Source organism: Cryptotermes secundus, unplaced genomic scaffold (genome assembly GCF_002891405.2).
Source record: "Cryptotermes secundus unplaced genomic scaffold, Csec_1.0 scaffold1683, whole genome shotgun sequence".
Classification (NCBI taxonomy): Eukaryota; Metazoa; Arthropoda; class Insecta; order Blattodea; family Kalotermitidae; genus Cryptotermes; species Cryptotermes secundus.
Window position 1 is genome coordinate 212940 of NW_019743171.1, and position 21867 is coordinate 234806.

At 39.2% G+C, this 21867-nt stretch overlaps 2 protein-coding genes across 5 annotated transcripts in view; one reads left to right on the forward strand and one right to left on the reverse strand.

Moving 5' to 3' along the window:
- The window catches only part of LOC111874027 (peroxisome assembly factor 2), a 20812-nt gene extending 16776 nt beyond the window's left edge, over positions 1-4036 (reverse strand). Inside the window, exon 1 of one of the 2 annotated variants that reach the window (XM_023869150.2) lies at positions 3844-4036. In XM_023869150.2, coding sequence (XP_023724918.1) covers positions 3844-3939 — 96 coding nt within the window. In that variant the 5' untranslated portion in view covers positions 3940-4036. Of the gene's footprint in view, positions 1-2438 lie in introns of both variants that reach the window. The other variant, XM_023869149.2, reaches the window with a different exon arrangement.
- A 93-nt stretch (positions 4037-4129) lies between these two features.
- On the forward strand, positions 4130-18749 carry LOC111874029 (general transcription and DNA repair factor IIH helicase subunit XPD). 3 transcript variants are annotated; one of them, XM_033755301.1, is made up of 15 exons: positions 4130-4285; positions 4377-4476; positions 4561-4815; positions 5025-5258; positions 6993-7116; positions 8058-8154; positions 9277-9410; positions 10350-10518; positions 12639-12827; positions 13897-14068; positions 15690-15968; positions 16809-16985; positions 17487-17597; positions 17678-17776; positions 18079-18502. In XM_033755301.1, exons 1-15 carry the CDS (start codon positions 4281-4283, stop codon positions 18136-18138), a joined length of 2205 nt encoding a protein of 734 aa, XP_033611192.1. In that variant the 5' UTR covers positions 4130-4280; the 3' UTR covers positions 18139-18502. The 3 variants fall into 3 exon arrangements, with proteins under 3 accessions (XP_033611192.1, XP_023724920.1, XP_023724919.1); XM_023869151.2 differs by having other exon boundaries at positions 4132-4285; positions 18410-18749; XM_023869152.2 differs by lacking the exon at positions 17678-17776 and having other exon boundaries at positions 18410-18749.
- The last annotated feature ends 3118 nt before the right edge of the window (positions 18750-21867 follow it).

A 21867-nucleotide genomic window follows, 5' to 3' on the forward strand; every position in this document is an offset into this window, starting at 1 on the left:
TTTCTACGTCGCAAGATGTCACAGGGGCATACTTAAAACAAGTCAAATCACTTGCGTCAAGTTCTAATTCACTGTTGTCAAATTCAACTTCTTTGCCACAAAGAATGTCAGAAATTGTACACAGTGTTGAATATCCAGGATTTCATTGGAGCACATTTTGTAATTTTGCACTAATTTTCACAGCAACTTCGCCCTGTGCTTGATGTAATTCACTTTCAACTTTCTTAACAATTTGTAATGCATTGCACAGTTGCATGCCCACAGATTCAAGTCTAATAATGGATTTTGATATCACACTGAAATTTGATTTTATGTACGCTAGATTTCTTGACGGGGTGATGAAAACAAATTTTGTACAGTTCGAATTGAAGATGAATCATTTCTGTCAAACTTCATGAAGATATTTTCAATCACACTGTAGTGCGTGCAATATTAATCTGCAGCATCAAGCCAAGTCCCCCATCGTGTTAGTATAGGCTTAGGGGGAAGGGGTAGTGATGAAGCCTCTTCTTTAAACTTCTGCAATCGAAGTGGAGCCTTAACAAAAATTTTCTTCCCATTTGCTATTAATTTATCTACATCAAAGTAGCTCTCTCGCAACTCTTCTGCTACCCTATGCAGAGCATGTGCGAGACACATTGCATGAATCATTTTGGGATACAGTACCTGAAGTCCCTTTGCTGCCTTTACCATATATGTAGCGGCATCCATTAAGAAGAGGAGCACATTCTCTCATTCTACCTTACACGTCTTAACTCAAACTCGCGTACTATGTCATTCTTCCATGAGAATCAGTGCAACAGGACACTAAACTAAAATATTATATACTTGGACACCAGCGTGCTGCTCATGATCATCACACTCTTGCATGCCCGCTTACCCACTACCATGTTTTATAATAATTAGTTGGGCTAAAACCACTGCTGAAGGATGTAAAAACAGTTTTCAACATTTCATGCACAGTGCGAAGAAGTGAAGTTCTGTAGGATTTGAGGTTCTCAAAGCAGTGATTATGAAGTGCACTATTTTGTGGAATATCATGCCATGAAATCTGTTGAAAGTCAACCGTTTTGGAGGAACATATCGTCACCATCTTCAGGGTCTACTTGCCACCTGCTTTTCCAAAGGTTTCTTGCTCAGCTTATTCTTGGACTGTAAAGATGGGGGTGACATGTTCCTCCAAAACGTTAGTTCACTTTCAACAGATTATACAGAATTATATCCCAAAGGTTAGTCCTCTTCAAGCAAAGCTTCTGTGATCTAATTTCAATTTCATAAGGCACATAGATGGATTTAATGAAGTATCTTCAGTAATAGGTGCCATGTCACAAGGATATAAAACTTGTGGCATATGGTACAGGATATGCTCTGGCACAAACAATTGAAACGCTCCAAATAAAACAGTAATGTGCAAGTGGTAACATCACTGCCAGACAGCTGAGGAAGAGGGATGGCGGGTGGAAGACGGGCTAAGACAAACTCAGTTCTTCAGTTTCTCTCACTGCCAGCAGAACTGTTGCGGTAGGTTCACATCCTTGCCACCATATGACCTGTCTTTACCACACACTTGATAGTTACTGACGTAACTTTTGCTCTCATAAATTTCTAGCACAATTATATCATCAACTGACAGATATCTAGGATAGCACAGTTGTTATAGCAACTGGCTACAGGCTGGACAGCTGAGGGGTTGGAGTCTGAGACCTACTAGAGGTATTTTTTTATTTATTTATTTCGTCTCTATAGACCATTGTTACATTATATAGGAAAAGTCAGTTACTGTAGGTTGTTGTCCAGACTGGTTCTGGGGCCCACCCAGTCTTCCACCCAGTGAGTACTGGGGGCTCTCTCCCCGGGAATAAAGCAGCCGGAGTATGGATGCCAAGGTCAAGAATATGCAGATCTATACATCCACTTCCCCATGTGACTTCATGGCGTAGTACTTAACCCTTTGACGTGGTCATTTAAATTCCGCGGCCGCGGCTCCTGCGGTAANAGACATTTCTTTCCCATATTTGGATATATTTGCATTTTTCCAACAAACATGAATATCATGGTCGCTTAAATTCTGCACTATTAGTTAAGATGTATAACTTAATTAACATTACTGTTTGGTCAAGCAAACCTAAATAAAACCCAAACTGCACCACAACTTTCGCAGCAGATATTGTTGTGTAAGGAAGAGATAAAGAGGATGAACTATTTGTTCATAGTACTGTGGAATTCTTTGGTTGTTTTGTGTGAGAAAACTCAATTAGGAGAGGATGGTCCGATAAGGAATAGAGTAAAATTAGTATATATATATTTTATATGTGAATTTTTGTAACAAGATGTAACCTCTGTTAATATATTTTTCAACCTCATCAACTGGAAAAAAGTCTTGATACAACTTAAATTGAAAGAAAATTTAATGGTTGTTGACTTATAGGAAGACATACCTCTATGTTTCCTAAGAGGATAATACATGGAGCAACCTTTCGAGCCTTAGTGAAGACATGTTTCAATTTGCCTTCAGTATAGCCTGCAGATCCTCCTTGTAGCTCAGATGAATTCACGATGAACAGATTCAAGCCCAGTCTCTCAGCAACATTCCTGATCACATCTCCTTTACCCACACCTCGAGGACCAGAAAGGAGGAACAGTGGTTTAAGCTGAAAGCTGTTCAAGCGCAGAACAAAAGGTTGTATGCAAGCCAACAGCTCATCTCGATATTCATCCAGGCCAAATGGACACGTACTTAGGAGTGGTGACGTCAGATTATTTCCTTTCATGAAAGTAACATCACTACGAGGAACATATCCTTGCTGATTTGAACCCTGCACCAAAGAAGTGAATCCCTTGACAACATAGTATCCATGTTTCAAATCTTGATGGGTTGTATGTCCGTAACATGGTCCTTCAACATCCAAAACTTTGAAGTACAATGTCTTAAGTTTACCGTTCAGGTATGTTACAGCTGGTGCACATTTTACTATGTCTATGCAGAAAACATCACCTTTTCGAAGATAGTGTGGATGTTGGAAGTAACATGATAAAACTGTATCCAGCACTGTCTTGATGTCACAAATTGGCTCAAAGAGACCCACTCTGGCCATGGTTGCCATGTTTGGTACAAAAAGTTCATGTCCATCCAACTTTTCCACTTGTATAATGTCATTCACAAGTAACAAGGCTTGGGTTATGTTGTAATGAAGGACATTGGTTACAACTGCTACTGAATCTTCAATGTCTGCTACTGCAATAACATGGACGAGATACGAATGTGATGCATTAGAAACCACAGATTTCTCTGAGAATTTATACAATTTCAACCATGAACAACTGCAGACACCAAGGGATTGTAAAGTATTGAAGCTGACTAAAATGGATGCATTAACGTTCCCTGAAACTGTGGATTTCGTGTCCATGAGTATATGGCACAAAAATGCATCCTCTGGAACACACCTCAGTTCCAATTTTAATTTAGTTTTCTGTCTTCGCTGTTTTGCAGCATAAAATGTGGCCAGCAATGGAAAAAGTGATGACTTATATCTTGATAACAAAATTGTTACAGTAAATTGCAATATTCCAAGTGGTGTATTCATATCACGCATTTCGATCTGGTTGATGTAGTTACAGTTCATGTTTAAAGAACCAGAATGGAACCATAACATTTACAGTACGTATTACAAACATTATAACAATTTGGTAATATAAATCATGGGACAGACGTGTTCTGCAGACACTTTATTAATAACGGAATAAAAAACAGTACGACTTGGAATACATACAAACAGCATTTGTATTCAACGCATATTATATATTTAATAATGACAAGCAAGTTAATATTCATCACCGACTAACTTTCACATCTCCTTCGTTTAGCCACCGTTCGGGAAATTGTAACGACCGTAACAACGTGGTATAATCACACTTTTCCATATCAATTAGAATAAACATGCACCTTGGTTCTTCAAATAGTTAACGCGGTACAAACTAGCTTGGTAACTGTGTTAACAGCCATCAAACTTGGCACATAACATTGTTTTCGTAACTCTACCACGGGTCACTATGCCCAGGTGACTATGCCGTGGTACTCATGTACACTCATGTAGCTCATGTACTCATGTAGTTGTAATTTTTAACATCGTGATGATGTGTATATGGCTGTAAAGAAATTAAGGCATGAGGAAATTAATTCTGCAAGAAGGTGTATTTAGTGTCTCTGTATTTCCATAACGGATAACAACTTGTTGATGTATTTGATAAATTGACAATTTATTTACACATAGTTTTTCAAAATGAAGTGAGTATTTGAATTCGTTACGAGCTATTGAACTTGTAACAAAATGTGAGGTTATGTTAGATCATTGACAGCATAAATATGATATTTTCAGGCTAAGTGTCGATGGGCTGCTGGTGTATTTTCCGTATGATTATATTTATCCAGAACAGTATGCATACATGTTGGAATTGAAGAAGGGACTAGACGCTAAGGTAAGAGACGATTATCTGTATAATACTGCAGTACATGGAAGAAGATACTTGTAATAAAGTTAGCAGCGATGTTTGTTGTTTTAGGGCCACTGCCTACTGGAAATGCCATCAGGAACTGGAAAAACTGTGTCTTTGCTTTCTCTTATTGTTGCATACATGATTGCAAATCCTCTGAGTGTGACCAAGCTCATCTACTGCTCACGAACTGTTCCTGAGATTGAAAAGGTTTTAGAGGAATTGAAGAAATTAATGACCTATTACGAGAAAGAGAGGGGACAGGCGCCAAAAATGGTAGGGTTGGTCCTCAGCTCAAGGAAGAACATGTGCATTCATCCTCAGGTATATGACAGCATATTGATACTTCAATGTTACCTACTGTTAGTTACAGAAATTTTTATGATTGTGTAGAGTGACAGATCTTTCTCTTTACTCTGAACAACAAGGATGTGTTTTTAGTTCTTGTCCTGCCTCTTGTTTCAACTATAAGTATTACCTTATGGACACATGAACATTGTGCTTTATTTTAAAGGTCATGAAATGTTTACCAGGTGAGCAAAGAGCGTGATGGGAAAATTGTTGATGGACGATGCCACAGCTTAACTGCTTCTTATGTTCGAGAAAGACACAATTATGATGACAGTATACCCATCTGTTCATTTTATGAAGGTTTTGACATTGAAGGACGTGAAGTGCAGCTGGAGCCCGGTGTATACAGTCTGGATGACTTGAAGGAATATGGGCAGGAGAGAAACTGGTGTCCGTACTTTTTGGCAAGATATACAGTGAGTATGAAGAAGTTTTGATGAAGGAGAGTTGATAACATTGTACATGATTGATTCTCACCATACTGAATTATATGGTAAAGTGAAAATTATCAAGTTATAATAATTCTACCAGTTATACATAAGAAGAAATTCACTTTGAGGTCACTTGTTTATTTTAATTAATGGACCATGTTAATGTTAACTATATTTTATTAGTATAATATTCTTCTAGTTAATACTTTATGAATCATTATGTGAGAAACATTGAATTAAAACTGTTACTTTTGTCCTCCTCAATTTTATCTACCATTTAAGGTTTGGAAGGTGTTTGTAGGTAGCAAGAGACATGACTGAATGAGCTATCTGCTGTATGCCAAACATTATTTAAATTAAATATATATAGCATCTTGAATGTAACCTTAGTTGCTGTGTTAGCAACATGAACAGACACTTTTTATAAGCACTTTATGTATGGTGTAGTTCTAACATACTCACTCGCTCATGTAGCTGAGACCTTGAGAAGCTGCCAATTGTGCAGCCACTCAAGAACTTAATTACCATGTTCACAAGAGCCCTCCACTGGTCTCTGTCCTGAGCCAGACCAATCCAATCCATACCATCCTATCCTATCTCTCTGAGATCCATTTTAACATATTCAACCAACCTATGTCGTGGTCTTCATAGTGGCCTCTTTCCTTTTGGCTTTTCCGCCAATATCCTATATGCATTCCTCCTCTCCCCCATTCATGCTACATGCCCTGCCCATATCACCCTCCTTGACTTGATCAATCTAATATAGTTAGAGAAGAGTACAAGTTATGGAGCTCCTCATTATGCAGTTGTTTCCAACCTCCTGCCACTTCATCTCTCTTCGGTCCCAATATTCTCCTGAGCACCCTGTTATCTAACACCCATAGTCTATGTTCCTCCCTTAATGTCAGAGACCAGGTTTCACACCCATATAAAACCACAAGCAAAATTATAGTTTTGTATATTATAATTTTTTTAAGTTCTAACATAAAGGAATTTTATCATATTTTTCACTTATAGATAATGTTTATATACAGGTGTCCCAGGAGGAATGGACCAAACTTCGGGAGGGTGTTCCTTATGTTAAAGTATGCTGATATAACCCAAAACACCTATGTCCAAAGTTGAACGGTTACGGAGATAATGGCCAGAGAAGTGTCAAACTTTGACTGGCGTTGCACACTTGTTGATTACAAAATACATATTAAAACTGGCAGGAATATGTAGATTCTGTAATGTTAATAATGTACGTAACATCAGACTAACTTGTGAGTGACATGAAGCCATAAAATTGAAGTACAAAGTACTCGCTCGCCATGTCATAATTGTCCTTAGGGTTTCCAAGCACTATACATGACACATGAATGGCAAGCGCTGACGTAACGTACTGACTGCGCGTTCTGATAAAGCCAACTACATAAGCACGGCTAGGGTGTATCACCGCACTCAAGGACAAACACAGATAAGGCCTCTCAGCTGAGAGGTACAGTGCGTGGACCTGCCAGAAGACCACACTTTTCTTGGGCCATTATCTCCGAAACCGTTCAACTTTGGACATAGGTGTTTTGGGTTATATCGGCATACTTTAATATAAGGAACACCCTCCCGAAGTTTGGTCCATTCCTCCTGGGACACCCTGTATATAAAAAACTTACAGGTCACATTGGACGGAGTGATTTATATTTGTTATATAACATAATTTTATAATCTGAATTTTTGCAGATTCTGCATGCAAACATTGTGGTGTACAGCTACCATTACTTGTTGGATCCAAAGATAGCTGATGTTGTATCTAAAGAACTCTCCAGATCCTCTGTTGTTGTGTTTGATGAAGCTCACAATATAGGTAATTGTAGATCAGTGGTACAGCTGGAGAATATGGTCAAGTCATTTAACCCTTTCCATTGTGCAAAAATTGACCATAATGTGTAAGTCCTGTTCATTTTTCTGGGGGAAAAAATTATAAATACTTTGTATTGTTATTCAGTTATGTAAGTCAAAATAAGAAACCACCTTCTTCCATCCAAGATCATTCACAAAAATTTAAATAAGGCCAGCACAAGTCAATGCAGATTGTTGATTATATTGTATGCTACACAGTGAGACAAGAAGGATCTTGTAGAATATGTTAGAAATTACATGCAAGGAAAAAGCTCAAATGCAGAATATGTCATAAATGAATCAGAAAAGGTTAAGAATAATCTGAACTGTCATGAGATCAAGAAAAAGAAAGTGGGATTTCTTTTGTTGCAGTTTTCATCTTTATGAGTTTATGTTCTCCGGGTTCTTCATTAGTTAAGACCATATTATCCAAAGTCTTAAGACAGGTAGTTACTATAGGATTCTGATGATGAGGTATAACACACAGAGATATTGGGTTTTCGGACTTTATCCATCATCCTGGTTTTTAAGATAACTAAGAAAAAACACGACGTTTCGGAAACTGGTTCTGTTTCCATCCTCAGGTGAGGTAAAAACACCTATTCTGTTGGGTCCCTTAGAAAGAGCTAGCCTCAATCACTGATTGAGATCCAGTTTCTGAAACGTCGTTTTTTTTCTTAGTTATCTTAAAAACCAGGACAATGGTTAAAGTCCAGAAACCCAATATCTCTGTATCTTAAGACAGGCCATTTGGAATTTAAACTCTCTCTCTATATATATAACTTCTGCAGTTCGGTATGGATAAGTTTCAGACAGAAATGCATATTTCCAGCCAGCCAGTACAATATGTTAATATTAGCGTTCTAATTTTTTTAATGGATTAAATAGTGTGGTTCTGTGTTGCAGACAATGTGTGCATTGACTCAATGAGCGTAAAAATAAACAGGAGAATCATAGACAGGAGCACAGCCAACATACAGTTGCTGGAGCAGACTGTCAATGAGTGAGTAATCTACCTCTGAATTCATACTAAATTCGACATACATAATTAATGCTAAATATCTCTAGTAAAGGTGAAAGGTAAAATTATCTCTGGGCTTTAATTAATTAAGCACCATGCCATGGTGATGTATGGGGAATGGAGATATAGAGCCACCATTCTTAAACTTGGCTTTAGGTGTAATTGAGTTGTCAGCTTGACATCTACACTGCTTTATCCCGGGTACACATATTATGTGAAGCTGAGTGTACCCCAGAACCAGTCTGGATATTATGAAGAAGAGAAAAATCCAACTCCTCAGCCACTGAGCCTGTATCCTAGTCACAGTACTGACAGAGCTATCCTACCTCATGGCTGCGCCATAGCTCAAGCAGTTAGTTGCTGGCTTCCCACCGCAGCGGCCTGGGTTCGATCCCTGGTCCCGTCAAGTGGGATTTGTGGTGGACAAAGTGGCGCTGGGGCGGGTTTTCTCCGAGTACTTCGGTTTCCCCTGCCAGTCTTCATTCCACCAAATTCTCCATCATCATAATCACCCAGGGCAGGTACAATAGGCCAATCGGTGGCTGCCGTGCCGAGTGGACCCAGTTGGACTCCACCCCCCACTAAGCGAATTAAAAAAAAATATATGCTACCTCATAAATAGCCTTAGCATTATTGTAAAATAAATGAATAAACACTATAAGAATAAAGAGTTTTGTCTTCTGAGATATATTGTCATGTAATTTGTTGAAAGCCAGTCAGCATTTCAGAGGAACATGTCTCCATCTTCAGCCTTGAAGCTTGCTGCCTTCTTGAAGCTAGTTTTATTGTGTGTCTTACTCTTCAACCCTAAAGATGGAGGTGACATGTTCCTGTGAAATGTCCATTGTCTTTCAATTGAATGCACAGCATTATGTTTCAGAAGATAGAACTCTTCATAACTAATGCTGTGAGAACCTCAGATTCTTGAATGTACAGTAAATATGTAGGGCTGAACTAACAACCTTTTACTATAGTTCTAAATAGGAATTGCAGAAGTTCTTCAAGTAACTGTGATTCATACTACGTTACTTCTCAGATGACTAGCATGCACAGTACTGAACATTCTGTAAGGTGAACGTGGTGAACAGTAAATTTCAATTTTAGGATGAAAGAAGATGATGCAAAAAAATTGAAGGAGGAGTATCAGAGGTTGGTGGAGGGCTTGAGAGATGCAAGTGTTGCCAGAGAGACGGATGTTGTGTTATCCAACCCTGTGTTGCCTGATGAAGTTCTGAAAGGTACTGCATTAGCCCATTCTTTGTTCTTGTAATGTCTGAGAGGTTATGTGCTCTACATCATTGTTTCTGGGAGTTCCGTGGAACCAACTGTATAACAGAGTAGACTTTCTGAGAAACTAATAGCTCCTGGTCCAATGAAGAAATTACCTGCCTCCTATGAAACACAAAAGTTTATTATCAAGTTCACAGAAGTTGTCATTGGACTCTGTCGTGAGCTACATTAATTCAGTTCACATCACACTTTATTTTGTAATACACTTTAATATTATCCTCCTGTCTATGCCTAGGTCTCCCAAATAGTCTCTTCCCTTCAGGTTCTCTGATTAAAATTTTTTATGCATTTCTTGTCTGTCTCATGCACTGCTCATGTCTCCCTTCTTAATATCATTATCCTAATAACATTTAAAACAATAACTTCCCTGCCCCAGTTTTTAGATTTTCTCAATTCTAGAAGTCAGTTCACTGGAATTTTTGTTGCGTTTTATCCATGTGTGGAGGGGGTAGCCTGTTGAAAGCTACTGTGTTAACCCGTGGATCAGTACCTGTAAGTTTGCCTGTAGAATTTTAACGTGTGCTTAGAGGTTTATTACCTATACCTCTTGGATTTTATGAGTTGCTCCTATCTCTTTACATTGAGTTTTACCTGAACATGGGTGCAGCCCATGGTAGATCTTCAGCTTGGAAGGGGTAAGTGAGTATGATGACTGGAGATGATGGCACACAAACGCCTATGTTATAGACAGGGTTTAAATTTAAATAATGTTTCATCAGCCTAACACCATGTATACCTTAAGTGGCATGGCAACTGTGATTAGCAAAATTATATTTTGACAACCGTCATAAAGAATTGATACACTTTAATACAGTTTGTATGTTTAAAGAGCTTTTGTTGGACCGTATGTATCAGAATATATTATATTTTTTATATATTTTTCCTAGAGGCTGTTCCAGGCAGCATTCGAACTGCAGAGCATTTTGTAGGATTTCTGAAGAGGTTTGTGGAGTACCTGAAGACACGACTTCGTGTGCAGCATGTGGTATTGGAATCCCCAGCCAGCTTCCTCAAAGATGTCTACCAGAAAGTGTGCATTGAGCGCAAACCTCTCCGGTATATAGAAATAATTTCGTTAATTTATTGTCTGCATCTCTTCTCCAAGTATAATTAGAATGATCAAGTCAAGGAGGATGAGGTGGGCAGGTCATGTAGCACAAATGGGGGAGATGAGGAATGCATATAGGATATTGGTGGGAATGCCAGAAGGAAAGAGGCCACAGGGAAGACCAAGGCATAGGTGGGTGGACAGTATTAGAATGGATCTTAGAGAGATAGGATGGGATGGTATGGATTGGATAGATCTGGCTCAGGATAGGGACCAGTGGAGGGCTCTTGTGAACACGGTGATGAACCTTCCGGTTCCATAAAATGCTGGGAAATTCTTGAGTAGCTGCAGAATTGGCAGCTCCTCAAGAAGGGCTCACCTCCATGAGTGAGTAAGTAAGTAAGTAAGTAAGTAAGTAAGTATTGTCTGCATCTCAGCAACTGCATTTTTTTTATATATGTCCATGATCAGTATCATTTGTTTTCCTTCCCTTTAATGTGTACTAACTTCTTAGTACATTGTGCTCCTGGTCTAATTAATAAATATTCAGGTCAAGACATTTCTTGCTTGTAGAGAACCCACTGAAGCCCACCAGTGGACTCTGTTTTACTCCTTTCCTTTCTGTTCTACCCCAAAGATGAAGGCAGCACATTACTCTGAGATACTGGCAGACTTCTACCACATTACATGGCACTACATCTCAGCAGATCCATACCTTCACAGTCACTGCCATGAAACACCTCAAATTCCACATTTCTTTTGAATTCATATAGCCTTCATAGGAAGATACTGTCTTCTGGTGTGTAGTGTGGTAGATGGATTCCTGTCTACCAATTAAATGACGTTAATTCTAGAAGAAAATAATGTTCATATTTAGTACCACGAGAACCTCACTTCCCATACATTTCTGTAGGGTTCATTTAATGTTAGTCTCCCATCTGTGCACAGGTTTCCCTCAAGATGTTGCAACCAAAATGTGAGATGCATTTCTTGTTTCCTCTGATATATGCATTGTGTCCTGCCATTGCTAAATAAGGGAGAGGCATGATGTGAGGATGAACATACAAATGGTATAGAAAAGGAATATAGGAGAAAAGGTGGCAGGAGATGAAGGTATGAAGTGGATAAAACCGTGGAAGAACGGAGGCGAGAGAGCTGTTTTGACCTGAAGGAGGGGGAAGAAAGAAGGAGGAAAATAATGATGATAGGATGAACAAGAAATGGAAAGGAAATACTGGAGAAAGAACGGAAGGAGATAAAAATAATAAAGAGAGATAGGAGAAAGAAAGTATTATCCCCAATCAATTTTGTTGCATAATATGTGTAATGATAATTAACAGTGTTAATTGTTTATGAGACTACAGTGCAGATTTGTCTGCATGGCAGCACTAGTGTAATACACCTTCCATTTCATCACTACTTTATCCCTTGTTCATTTATATTGTAACGTGTTTACGTTACAGAAGACGCCGTAGAGATGGTTAATTGGTTTATTTAACAATCTACAAATAACGGCTACAATTAATTATCACAATATTACGGGTTTCCACACTTTACAAACCCTACAACAAAGTCTCTTAACACGATCTTCACTTGTCTTCACGTACTAATAACGCGGGAGCTATACAAGCCTCCCTGAATTACACACTCCAAATATAACTGTACTACAGCACTCACTAAATATCGAAAGCACACAATAAGTCTTCCGCTCGCTGACTTCTTAGTTGTCGTGCACGCGTCTGTAACTCGTAACTTGCGAACTCAGAACTAACTCGGAGGTAGCTCGCTTATAAACCCTCAGCAGGTCAACGAGAAAACAACCACGTGGTAGGCATCACTGTTTATCCGTGTTGCCTAGTGACCGCGATATCCCTCGGTGACGTCACCACGGGGAGAGTGGTGGGGTGATGACTCGCCTATTACGCAAGCGCTACGTTACCGCCGGGGAGGTAGGGTTCACATGTCACAATATATTCTCATCTGTCTATTCTGAAATGGCCACTGTTTTTCTTTCCTTTGATTGTGACCAAGTTTAATATCCATTTTCTTCCTTACACCAGAAGATACATTTATTTTTAATTGAATATCACAGTTGTGGAATAACAATAGTTTTTCTTGTTTGATGCAGGTTTTGCCATGAAAGATTGGCATCGCTCTTACGTACATTGGAAATTGCTGATCTCACAGACTTTTCACCACTGATTCTTATTACTCATTTGGCAACACTGGTGTCAACATACACAAAAGGATTCACCATTATTGTGGAACCATTTGATGACAAAACTCCGACAGTATCAAATCCCATCCTTCACTTTAGGTGGGTACACAAGAGATGAACTTGGAAAGCTCACTTACCTTTGAGTCCTGATCGCTACTCAGTGCTCAACAAATATGTTTGTCTTTTTGTCCTTGGTAAGTGAAAAAGTTGCGGCTGTTTGAATAGAAAATGATTATATGGTACATACGTTTCATTAAATATTTTATGCTTTAATGAAATATATAAGTACCTGATGATTAAGGATTGTCTGAAGATTTCTGACACTGTTTCATTTATTATACGTGTATCATTTTGGACATAGTTCCTGCCTGAGGTCTGATACACATGATGTGTCAGGAGTTGGCTTGACTCATGACTTCATGCAATTGGTTGTCATTATACTGCCTGATCCGTCTATTCTTCTTTAATTCCAAATTCAATGATAACCAGATCAAATCCAGGACATTTTTAATGTTAGGCCAGAATGCTGACTACTGTATTTCATGGGGTGGGCCATTTGATGTTTTGGGAGTTGGTTCTGCTTCTGTCTTTGGGTGACTGGTTGTCATTTTTTTTCTTTGGTGCAACAGCCCCAATTTTGGGCCTTGGCCTACCTTCATGAAACTCTCTGTTTCACTTCGGTTTACTAGATCTTAGACATTTGGTAGGACTCCTTGTACAGGTGATCAGCTCGTTGCAAGGCCTCTACCTGTACACAAACAAAGAAAAATGCGCACGCACTCACACACACACTCTGAACATCCATGCCCTGAGTGGGATTCGAACCCATGATCCTGGCTTGCAAGTGAGTGAAGACAGTGCATGCCTTAGACTGCTCGGCTACAGCGACTGGTGACTGATTGTCATTACATGGACATATTGTGTTTGTCTAGTGGTCAGTGTTACTAGCTTAATACTTAAAGGTCCTGTGTTTGATCCCAACCATTACCATTACTCTTTGATAAAGAAATCTGTTAGTATAATAACAGTCAGTCACATGAAATTTGGAGGAAAGTTAACTCCTGATGTGTCATATGTATTAGATGTACCTTAGATAGTGCAGTATCCAGCATGATACAGATTCATCTGAAGATGGTGCTTAGGAAGCATTTATTTACCCCTGTTGCAGCTGTCTGGATTCCTCTATTGCTATCAAGCCAGTGTTTGACCGGTTTCAAACTGTGGTGATCACATCTGGAACTCTGTCACCACTAGATATGTACCCCAAGATTCTGGACTTCCATCCGGTCATCATGAGTTCCTTCACCATGACATTAGCGAGGCCCTGTCTCCTCCCAATGGTGAGATCATACATTACATGACACGTGCACACACTGCTTTGTGGTATCAGATCACTGAACAAGTTGACTGAGTGGTAATGTGTCTTACATAGTCACAATATATACAGTTCTCAGGTTTCATGTGAAGTACTACGTATCCTGATTGAAGTTTTTCATGATTTTCCCCAGTCCTTCATGAAGAATGTGAGGTTAACACCTTAAAGTGGGATGCTACCACTTTCTGGCCCAGCCATATTACCATACATAATTATCCTTATTGTAGATAACCTATGCAGTTAATACTGGATCATTAATTAACCCATAGGAATTGGGATAACTCAGTGAGTATAATGACTGGGCTACCAGCTGGACAGACCAGGGATTTGGGGTTCAGTTCCAAGTAGGGAACAGACTTTTTTAGCTTACTGTCTTTAATTTGAAAAATAAAAGTAAGCTTATGAGATCACCATGGTGTCTGTATGTGTATCCCACTCTAACGTTGTTAGGCAGTGGCACGGTAAACATGTGCGGCAACAGATGCCACTCACCTCCATCTAGTGCAAAAATTAAGAATACATGGAGCTTTACCTTCACTCATCATGGTGAAGTGTTTAATTAAGCACAGAAGAAACTTTACCTTTATTTTTGATGAGTCTATGAACCAACATGATAACAGGTAAAGTTGCCCCTGAAGCTAAACATGCCTTGAAGCTGTGGAGATAATGCTCCATGCAGTCTAGAATTTGACAACAGATGAAGTGCAGTGGTCACCTTCACACTCCGGCTGTTTTGCCTTCAGGATAAAAGTCTGGGTAAACCCCACTGACTGAATAGTAACAATCATGGGTCATATATACATACATATATTTATTTAATACATTTAAAATGGGGCACGTGGTAGCATAGTTGGTTGAGGCACTATGCTACAAGCCAGGTCATGGGTTCAAGTCCTGATGAGGTCATTGGATTTTTTCAATTGACCTATTTCTTCCAGCTGCACTATGGTCCTGGGGTAGACTCAGCCTCTAACAGAATTGAGTACTGGGAATATTCTTGGGGGTAAAGGGTGGCTGGTGCATAAGGCTGACAACCTCACCGCCATCTGTGAGCCGATTGTCTAGAAAATGTGGGAACCTCAACATCTCACAACCCTATGGGCGTCCACGGCCTGTTACAGGGATACCTTTACTTTTTACTTTATACATTTAAAACATATTCCCATTAAGTTGCATCTATGCCTCTGTGTTACAACACAATTTAGGGCTTATAAATGTTAAAACTAACATTCATTTCTCTGGTATGTTTTGTGACACTTTCTGTATCTGAGACTATATAACATGGAACGGTAGGATGACTGATGAATTGGAAAGGATTTGGAAGGGAGTGGTTGTGGCCTAATGAAGATACTGTCCTGGCATTTGCCTGAAGAGTCTGAGGAACACCATGAAAAGCCTCAAGTCAGGCTAGCTGGTGTCACAGCCGAGAGTTGGACTGAGCGTCTCCCAAATGCGAGTCTAGATCATTACCTCTGTACCAACTTGCTTGGTAACTGTCATATCCAGTTCATGCTGAATTAAGACAAAGCACCTGGAAATTTTAGTTAAAATAGCTGTTTTCATTGTCACTGTTATCTATGTTGTAGATTGTTTCTAAGGGCAATGACCAAGTTGCTATCTCGTCCCGGTTTGAGACACGGGAAGACGTTGCTGTGGTGCGGAACTATGGCCAGCTGTTAGTGGAGATTGCAACCATTGTACCAGATGGAGTTGTGTGTTTCTTCACATCATATCTATACCTGGAGTCTGTAGTGGCAAGTTGGTATGACCAGGGTGTAGTGGACAGTTTGCAGCGAAACAAGCTTCTATTTATTGAAACTCAAGATGCAGCAGAAACCAGCCTTGCTCTTCTGAACTACATCAGAGTGTGTATCTGTCTCTTGAATATATTACATGACTATGCCTAATTAACTACCTGATAACAGAACCTGAAAATTCAGTATCACTAATACCAACACCTACCATTGGACACATCTTCAGCCTATTTCTCCAACATCCATTTTAACCAATGTGCATATATAAAGTTTAAATCTGTACTACTGGCATAGTAGCAGTTGACAGCAACAACATAAAATTTGGTTCAGAATACCCATTAAGTAATTCCATTCCACAAGATATTCATTGAGGAATTCATGGATATTTATCTGATCCTTAACCATGCTGCTCCTATGGAAACCAGAAGTTATATTATCATCACAAGACTTTGTCTTTACACCATACACCGAGCCACATCAGTGTAGTTTATATTTATAACATGTCTGTCTAAAAGTCTCGTCTACACCTTGGGGTTTCTTATGGTCTCTACACATGAGATTCCCCCCCTTACAAAATGATTTGTATGCTTGTTTTCCATATCTCTGCTGCATTCTTTGTTTATCACACCTAGTCATATTTGAGTAACATATTTATGAATTTAAAAAGAAAATAACTTTTATGGGATTTCATGCTCTGAGGGGCCATGACAGAAAGGGCTAAAATCTCTCTTTTTTAAACTTTGTGTTCTTTGATATCATTCAGCCTGCACTTTGTCATATTTGTATAAGGAAATTCTTACAGTATTCCTCAGGGTGCAAAATGTTTTGAGCACTGAAATGGCAGAAAATATGAAAAGAAGAAACCTAAACATTTGCTGTGCTTCATACACTGAATTATTTAGAATGAGTACTCACACTGTCTATTGAGTGAGACTTGCTTTGTTATGGTAGGCCTGTGAAAGTGGGAGAGGAGCTGTACTGTTGTCTGTGGCTCGAGGAAAGGTTTCAGAAGGTGTGGACTTTGATCATCATCTGGGCCGAGCTGTTCTGATGTTTGGGATTCCTTATGTATACACACAGTCAAGAATACTGCGGGCCAGATTAGAATATCTCCGGGACCAGTTCCAGGTGAAATACAATGCTAAAGTTTCTTATTCTTTCTTGTATTTCCCAATAGTTACAAGTTTGCTGCTCTTGTACTTCATAGATGTTGAGTATTCCTTTAATGTGTAAATATGAAAGTAAAGTTATTCCTTTGCTTAATTAAGCACCAGGCTATGGATAAATATGGGGGACTGGATGCATGCATTCTTAACCTCATTACAAGATGGGAATGATCAGCTTTATGCCCCAGCTGGTTTATCTCCAGTACCCACTGGACGTGAGGCTTAGTGGTTCTCAAAGCTGGTATGGACAAAGTGGTGAAGAGGAGAAATCTCTTGCCCCTTGCCAGAATGAACAGTGATTGTCTAACCTATAGCCATTCATTGCACTGACTGATCTGTACTAGCAGCTCCACAGGATATAATTATGTTGAATCAAATCATTTCCATTTGCAATATTCTCTTCATCACAGTGACACCTTAGATTGAATAAATATGGTATATTGTGAACATTAATTTGTTACAGATACGTGAAAATGACTTCCTGACATTTGATGCAATGAGACATGCTGCACAGTGTGTGGGGCGGGCCATCAGGGGCAAGACTGACTATGGTATCATGATATTTGCAGACAAGGTACATGGGATAGTAATTTAATCTCTTCATCATATGAACAATGCAGTTTTCAGGAAATTAATATTGTGCATTTATTGTAGAGGTTCTCTCGTGCTGACAAACGCAATAAGCTTCCAAAGTGGATACAAGAACACCTCAAAGATTCACTGTGTAACTTATCTACTGAAGAGGCTGTCCAGGTAAACAAGACAAGAATATTTATTTTTATCAAAGTGTTACTAGTGTCAGATCAAAAGTAGGAACATTTTATGCTTAAAAACTGCAACTTTCTGGAGCATAGCACTTCCTTGGGTAAAATATGGAAGGGACAGCATCCAGATATGAAGGGTAGATGTGAATATAATTCACAGACAGCTGACAAGGGTTGTACTCCAATTACATATAGGGCTAATAACCTTTCACCATAAAATGTATTATAGAACTCTGCAAATGTCTCAGAATTGCATGGATACTTTGTAATTCAGTGTTCTGATTTATATAGGACAGGTGTTTGGGAGTCATTGGTTACAGAAGAAATGAACTACAGCAAAGTATAATTTGAATATAATAGATATACAGAGGTTAAACTGCTTGATGAGGAGAAATGTGTATTTTACCATGGAAAGAGAAAAAGAACCACAGCTTTGGTACCAGCTTGTTATTGAAGAATTGCCTTAAGAAAAGCTCTTATGTGGAACTAGAATGCATATTTGATTAATTTTGTAGGTCCCACATGCAAAATTTGGCAGGAGATTTGTGTGGTGAAGTGCTACTGATACTGTCTCTACTGTTAGCACAGGTAATTAGGAACTGGTGGCTGTGTCTGCTTGCAGATTTCTAAACGCTGGCTGAGGCAGATGGCACAACCGTTCAGTCGAGAGGATCAGCTGGGTGTGTCACTGCTCACATTAGAGCAGCTGCACAGTGAAGAGATGCAGAGGAAGCAACAGAACACTGCTGATCAGAAACTATAAGACTTCAGTTTAATACAAATACTACGACTGTATATTGGACACTGTTTTCTTGGGTACACTTGATATTTTGGAAAGTGGGCCTATTTTTGTCATCAGGTCTTAATCAAGTATGCATCAGAAAATGGAGACTGTCCAACATAATTAATACCACTGTCAGAAACCTTTAGAGAATTACAAATACAGTATTGTACCTTTTTAACAGTGTTGTTTCTTTAAATGCAGTTGCAAAATGATGTGATGGTAAAAAGTCAGTTTTCCCTTCCCTCATACTTTTGTCATAGTCACATTTCCTTTCACTAGCCCTTTGTAGCTGCAAGACATTAACCAACACAATGTTTCATTAGCATTTTTATACTCCATGGAGTATAGTTTCTGTATGTGTATAATTTTGCATCTCTCAGTGACATAGTTTCTGATTTGAAAATGTGAAGGCTAAATACACTCATGTGCCAAAAGTCATGGGATAGCAGTATGTAAATTTATTTTTAAGTGGCGCCACTGTCCCTTGACGGCTTGGGAATGCCCAGAGCAGTATCAGTTGTGAGGTGTTCTCTCGTAAGTCAGGTTGAACACCGGCCAGTCTGCTTATGGCAAGCCGACTTCAATTACTGGAGTTTGAATGGGGCATGATAGTGGGTGCCAGGTGGATGGGACATTCCATTTCTGAAGTTGTGCGGTCATTCAACATTCCTCGATTCACGGTGTCACATGTGTACTGGGAATACGTTGTGGAAGGCATTTCCACCTACAGTGGACAGCGCAGTGGCCAACTACGGGTGCTTAATGATCATGACCAGCGACGTCTAGCTAGAATTGTCCGTGGTAACAGACAAGTGACACTGGCTGAAATCACATCCACATTCAATGCAGGAGGTAGCAGACGCATATCCAGCAGGTCAGTGCAGCGTTCTTTAGCTTCCATGGGATATGGGAGCAGAAGACTGACCAGAGTGCCTGTTAACACCACGACACTGGACACAGCAACTCACCTGGGCTTGTGACGTCGCTAATTGAACCCTGGAGGATTAGCAACATGTGGCGTGGTCCGATGAGTCACGGTACCACTTGTTTTGGGCGGATGGTAGGGTTCGGGTGTGGCACAGACCCAATGAGGCCATGGACCCCAGTAGAGTTGGTGCACTCCGCCGGGCTAGAGGGGGTCCTACACGATACTAGGTACCTATCCCATGACTTTTGGCACTTCAGTGTATATCTACATAATTTTTATCAGTTTATTTGAATTAGTTAAATATTACATACACGAAGTACAAAACCTTGAGGTTATGTCTAGCCATTTCCAAGTAGGGGATATCTACACTAGCAGAAATTTTAAATATACTAATTTACAATTTGTGGTAGCCTCTGCAGTTGGAAGCAAGTATCATAAGCTCTTTTTAGAAGGCTTGTTATGTCATAACTGAGTCTGCTCTATAAGCCATAGAGAATGAAAGGGAGACTGTATAAGGTTTTTTATCCTTTGTTTGGAGTATCTATTAAATGTTCTATTTTATCTTACTTATTTCTTTCATAATTCTGCTGATCCTTTTAATAGTACACTGTCAAGAATGATTTTCTGCTAAAAACTGAACACATCAGTGCAGAATTAGCTGATTATAGCAATGATTTCTTTCCTGTTATTTTTATTAAAAGTAAAATTACATCTCTGCATATAACTCATATTCTCAGCATTATAACGATTGACATTATAATATTTCTGGATCATTGAGGATGTGTAGTTTTATTACTCATCATAATGGTCATCTTATCCTCCAGTGAATATTCTAGGTAAACTGTCTTTCACTGCATAACCAAGTCTATACAATTCACTTATCACAACTCTGTTCTTATGAAGTGCAATGAGGGAGTTCTTGGACTGAATTTATTATAGGAAATCAAGTACATGGTAAGAATATTGATATAGTACACAACACTTGTTTACTTCTTCAACAGGACACTTTAAGTTATGTTCCAGGAGTGACAGAAATTACATTCTGTTAAAACATGTGTTATAGGTATATCACATTTCAAAATGGTTGATGTTAGAGAAAAACTCTATGCACAATTCGATGTGCAAGTTAGGAAGACAATCTCAGAAAACTATGAGAGGCTAATAACTGCATTTAGAGCTCAAACTTTCAGCTGCTCAAAAACATATGAACAGTTTACTTCCTTTCAAGATTGCCAAACTTCTATGAAAGATAGTGAACTTTTCTGATCATCCATAGACATTGCCCACAGATGACCCTGCTTCCATTTGTGGTGAGAGAAGAATAATGATTCATTAGATTGAAGCAGAACTTGTCATCTAATGTGCATTTCAGATGATTTTAACTCTTGGGAATGTGGAGCGCCTTGGTGGGTTTTTACCATGGAACAGACTTCAAACTGAACAGCATTCTAAATGGAAGATTTCTGTTAGTGCCCAAGGACATACAAGGAGAACCAATGAAGGAACTGAAAGCTGTCCAACGCATGAGTGAGATGAAATATAAATTAAAATACCTGTGCTTAAAATCATGAATAAGTGGACTGTAGCTCAGATCCTGCATGGGCAGTCCCATTTCTTAACAAGGGTCCAAAAAGGAAAGTGCCAGAAACTGTTAACAAATGTCAAGACAGGTGGAGTAACTGTACAGAGGGGAACTACAAAAGATACCCCCGACATATATCTCCGATGCCACAGGTTCCAATGCCGCCCTCGAGCTAACTTTTGTGGACCCAGGATCAGCACTAGTATACACCTGGAAGGTTGGAACAGACCCATGGAATAGCGACCATTATCCAATTTTCATTGAGTATAACGGCAAAATAGAGCCAAAGGAGTGCAGCAAGAAGGCTTCAAGATTGCACAATAAACACACAGATTGGAATGTCTTCATGGATAAAGTTATAGAAAAAATCAGGGAAGTTAAGACCCATGATGGATGGAACAGAGAGAGGGATGTAAAGGAAAGGTATGACCATTTAATCCAGATAATTAAAGGAAAGGTAGCAGATACCACCCCCAAAAGGAAAAGCCAAAATAACTTCGGAAACGGAGGACATGGAACAACTGGAAACAGAGAAAAACAACCAGCATGTATATGGTGGAACAATGAATGCGACAAGGTTACCAGAATTAGGAAAGCCAAACTGCTGAAATGGAAATACTGCAAAACCGAAGAGACATTTATGGAATACAAAAAGGCAGCGGTTATTGCAAAAAATAGATTGAGAGAAATCAAACAAGATTACTGGAAAAACTTCTGCGATGGATTAAATCAATTCACAAACCCATCGTATATCTGGGATAGAATGAAAAGATTAAAATACAGATT

What these genes read in the sequence shown, in the direction of transcription:
- LOC111874029 (XM_023869151.2), top strand. An exon ending in ATTGAGCGCAAACCTCTCCG is followed by an intron (nt 10,519 to 12,638) that starts GTATATAGAAAT and finishes TGTTTGATGCAG; the next exon opens with GTTTTGCCATGAAAGATTGG. An exon ending in ATCTCCGGGACCAGTTCCAG is followed by an intron (nt 16,986 to 17,486) that starts GTGAAATACAAT and finishes AATTTGTTACAG; the next exon opens with ATACGTGAAAATGACTTCCT.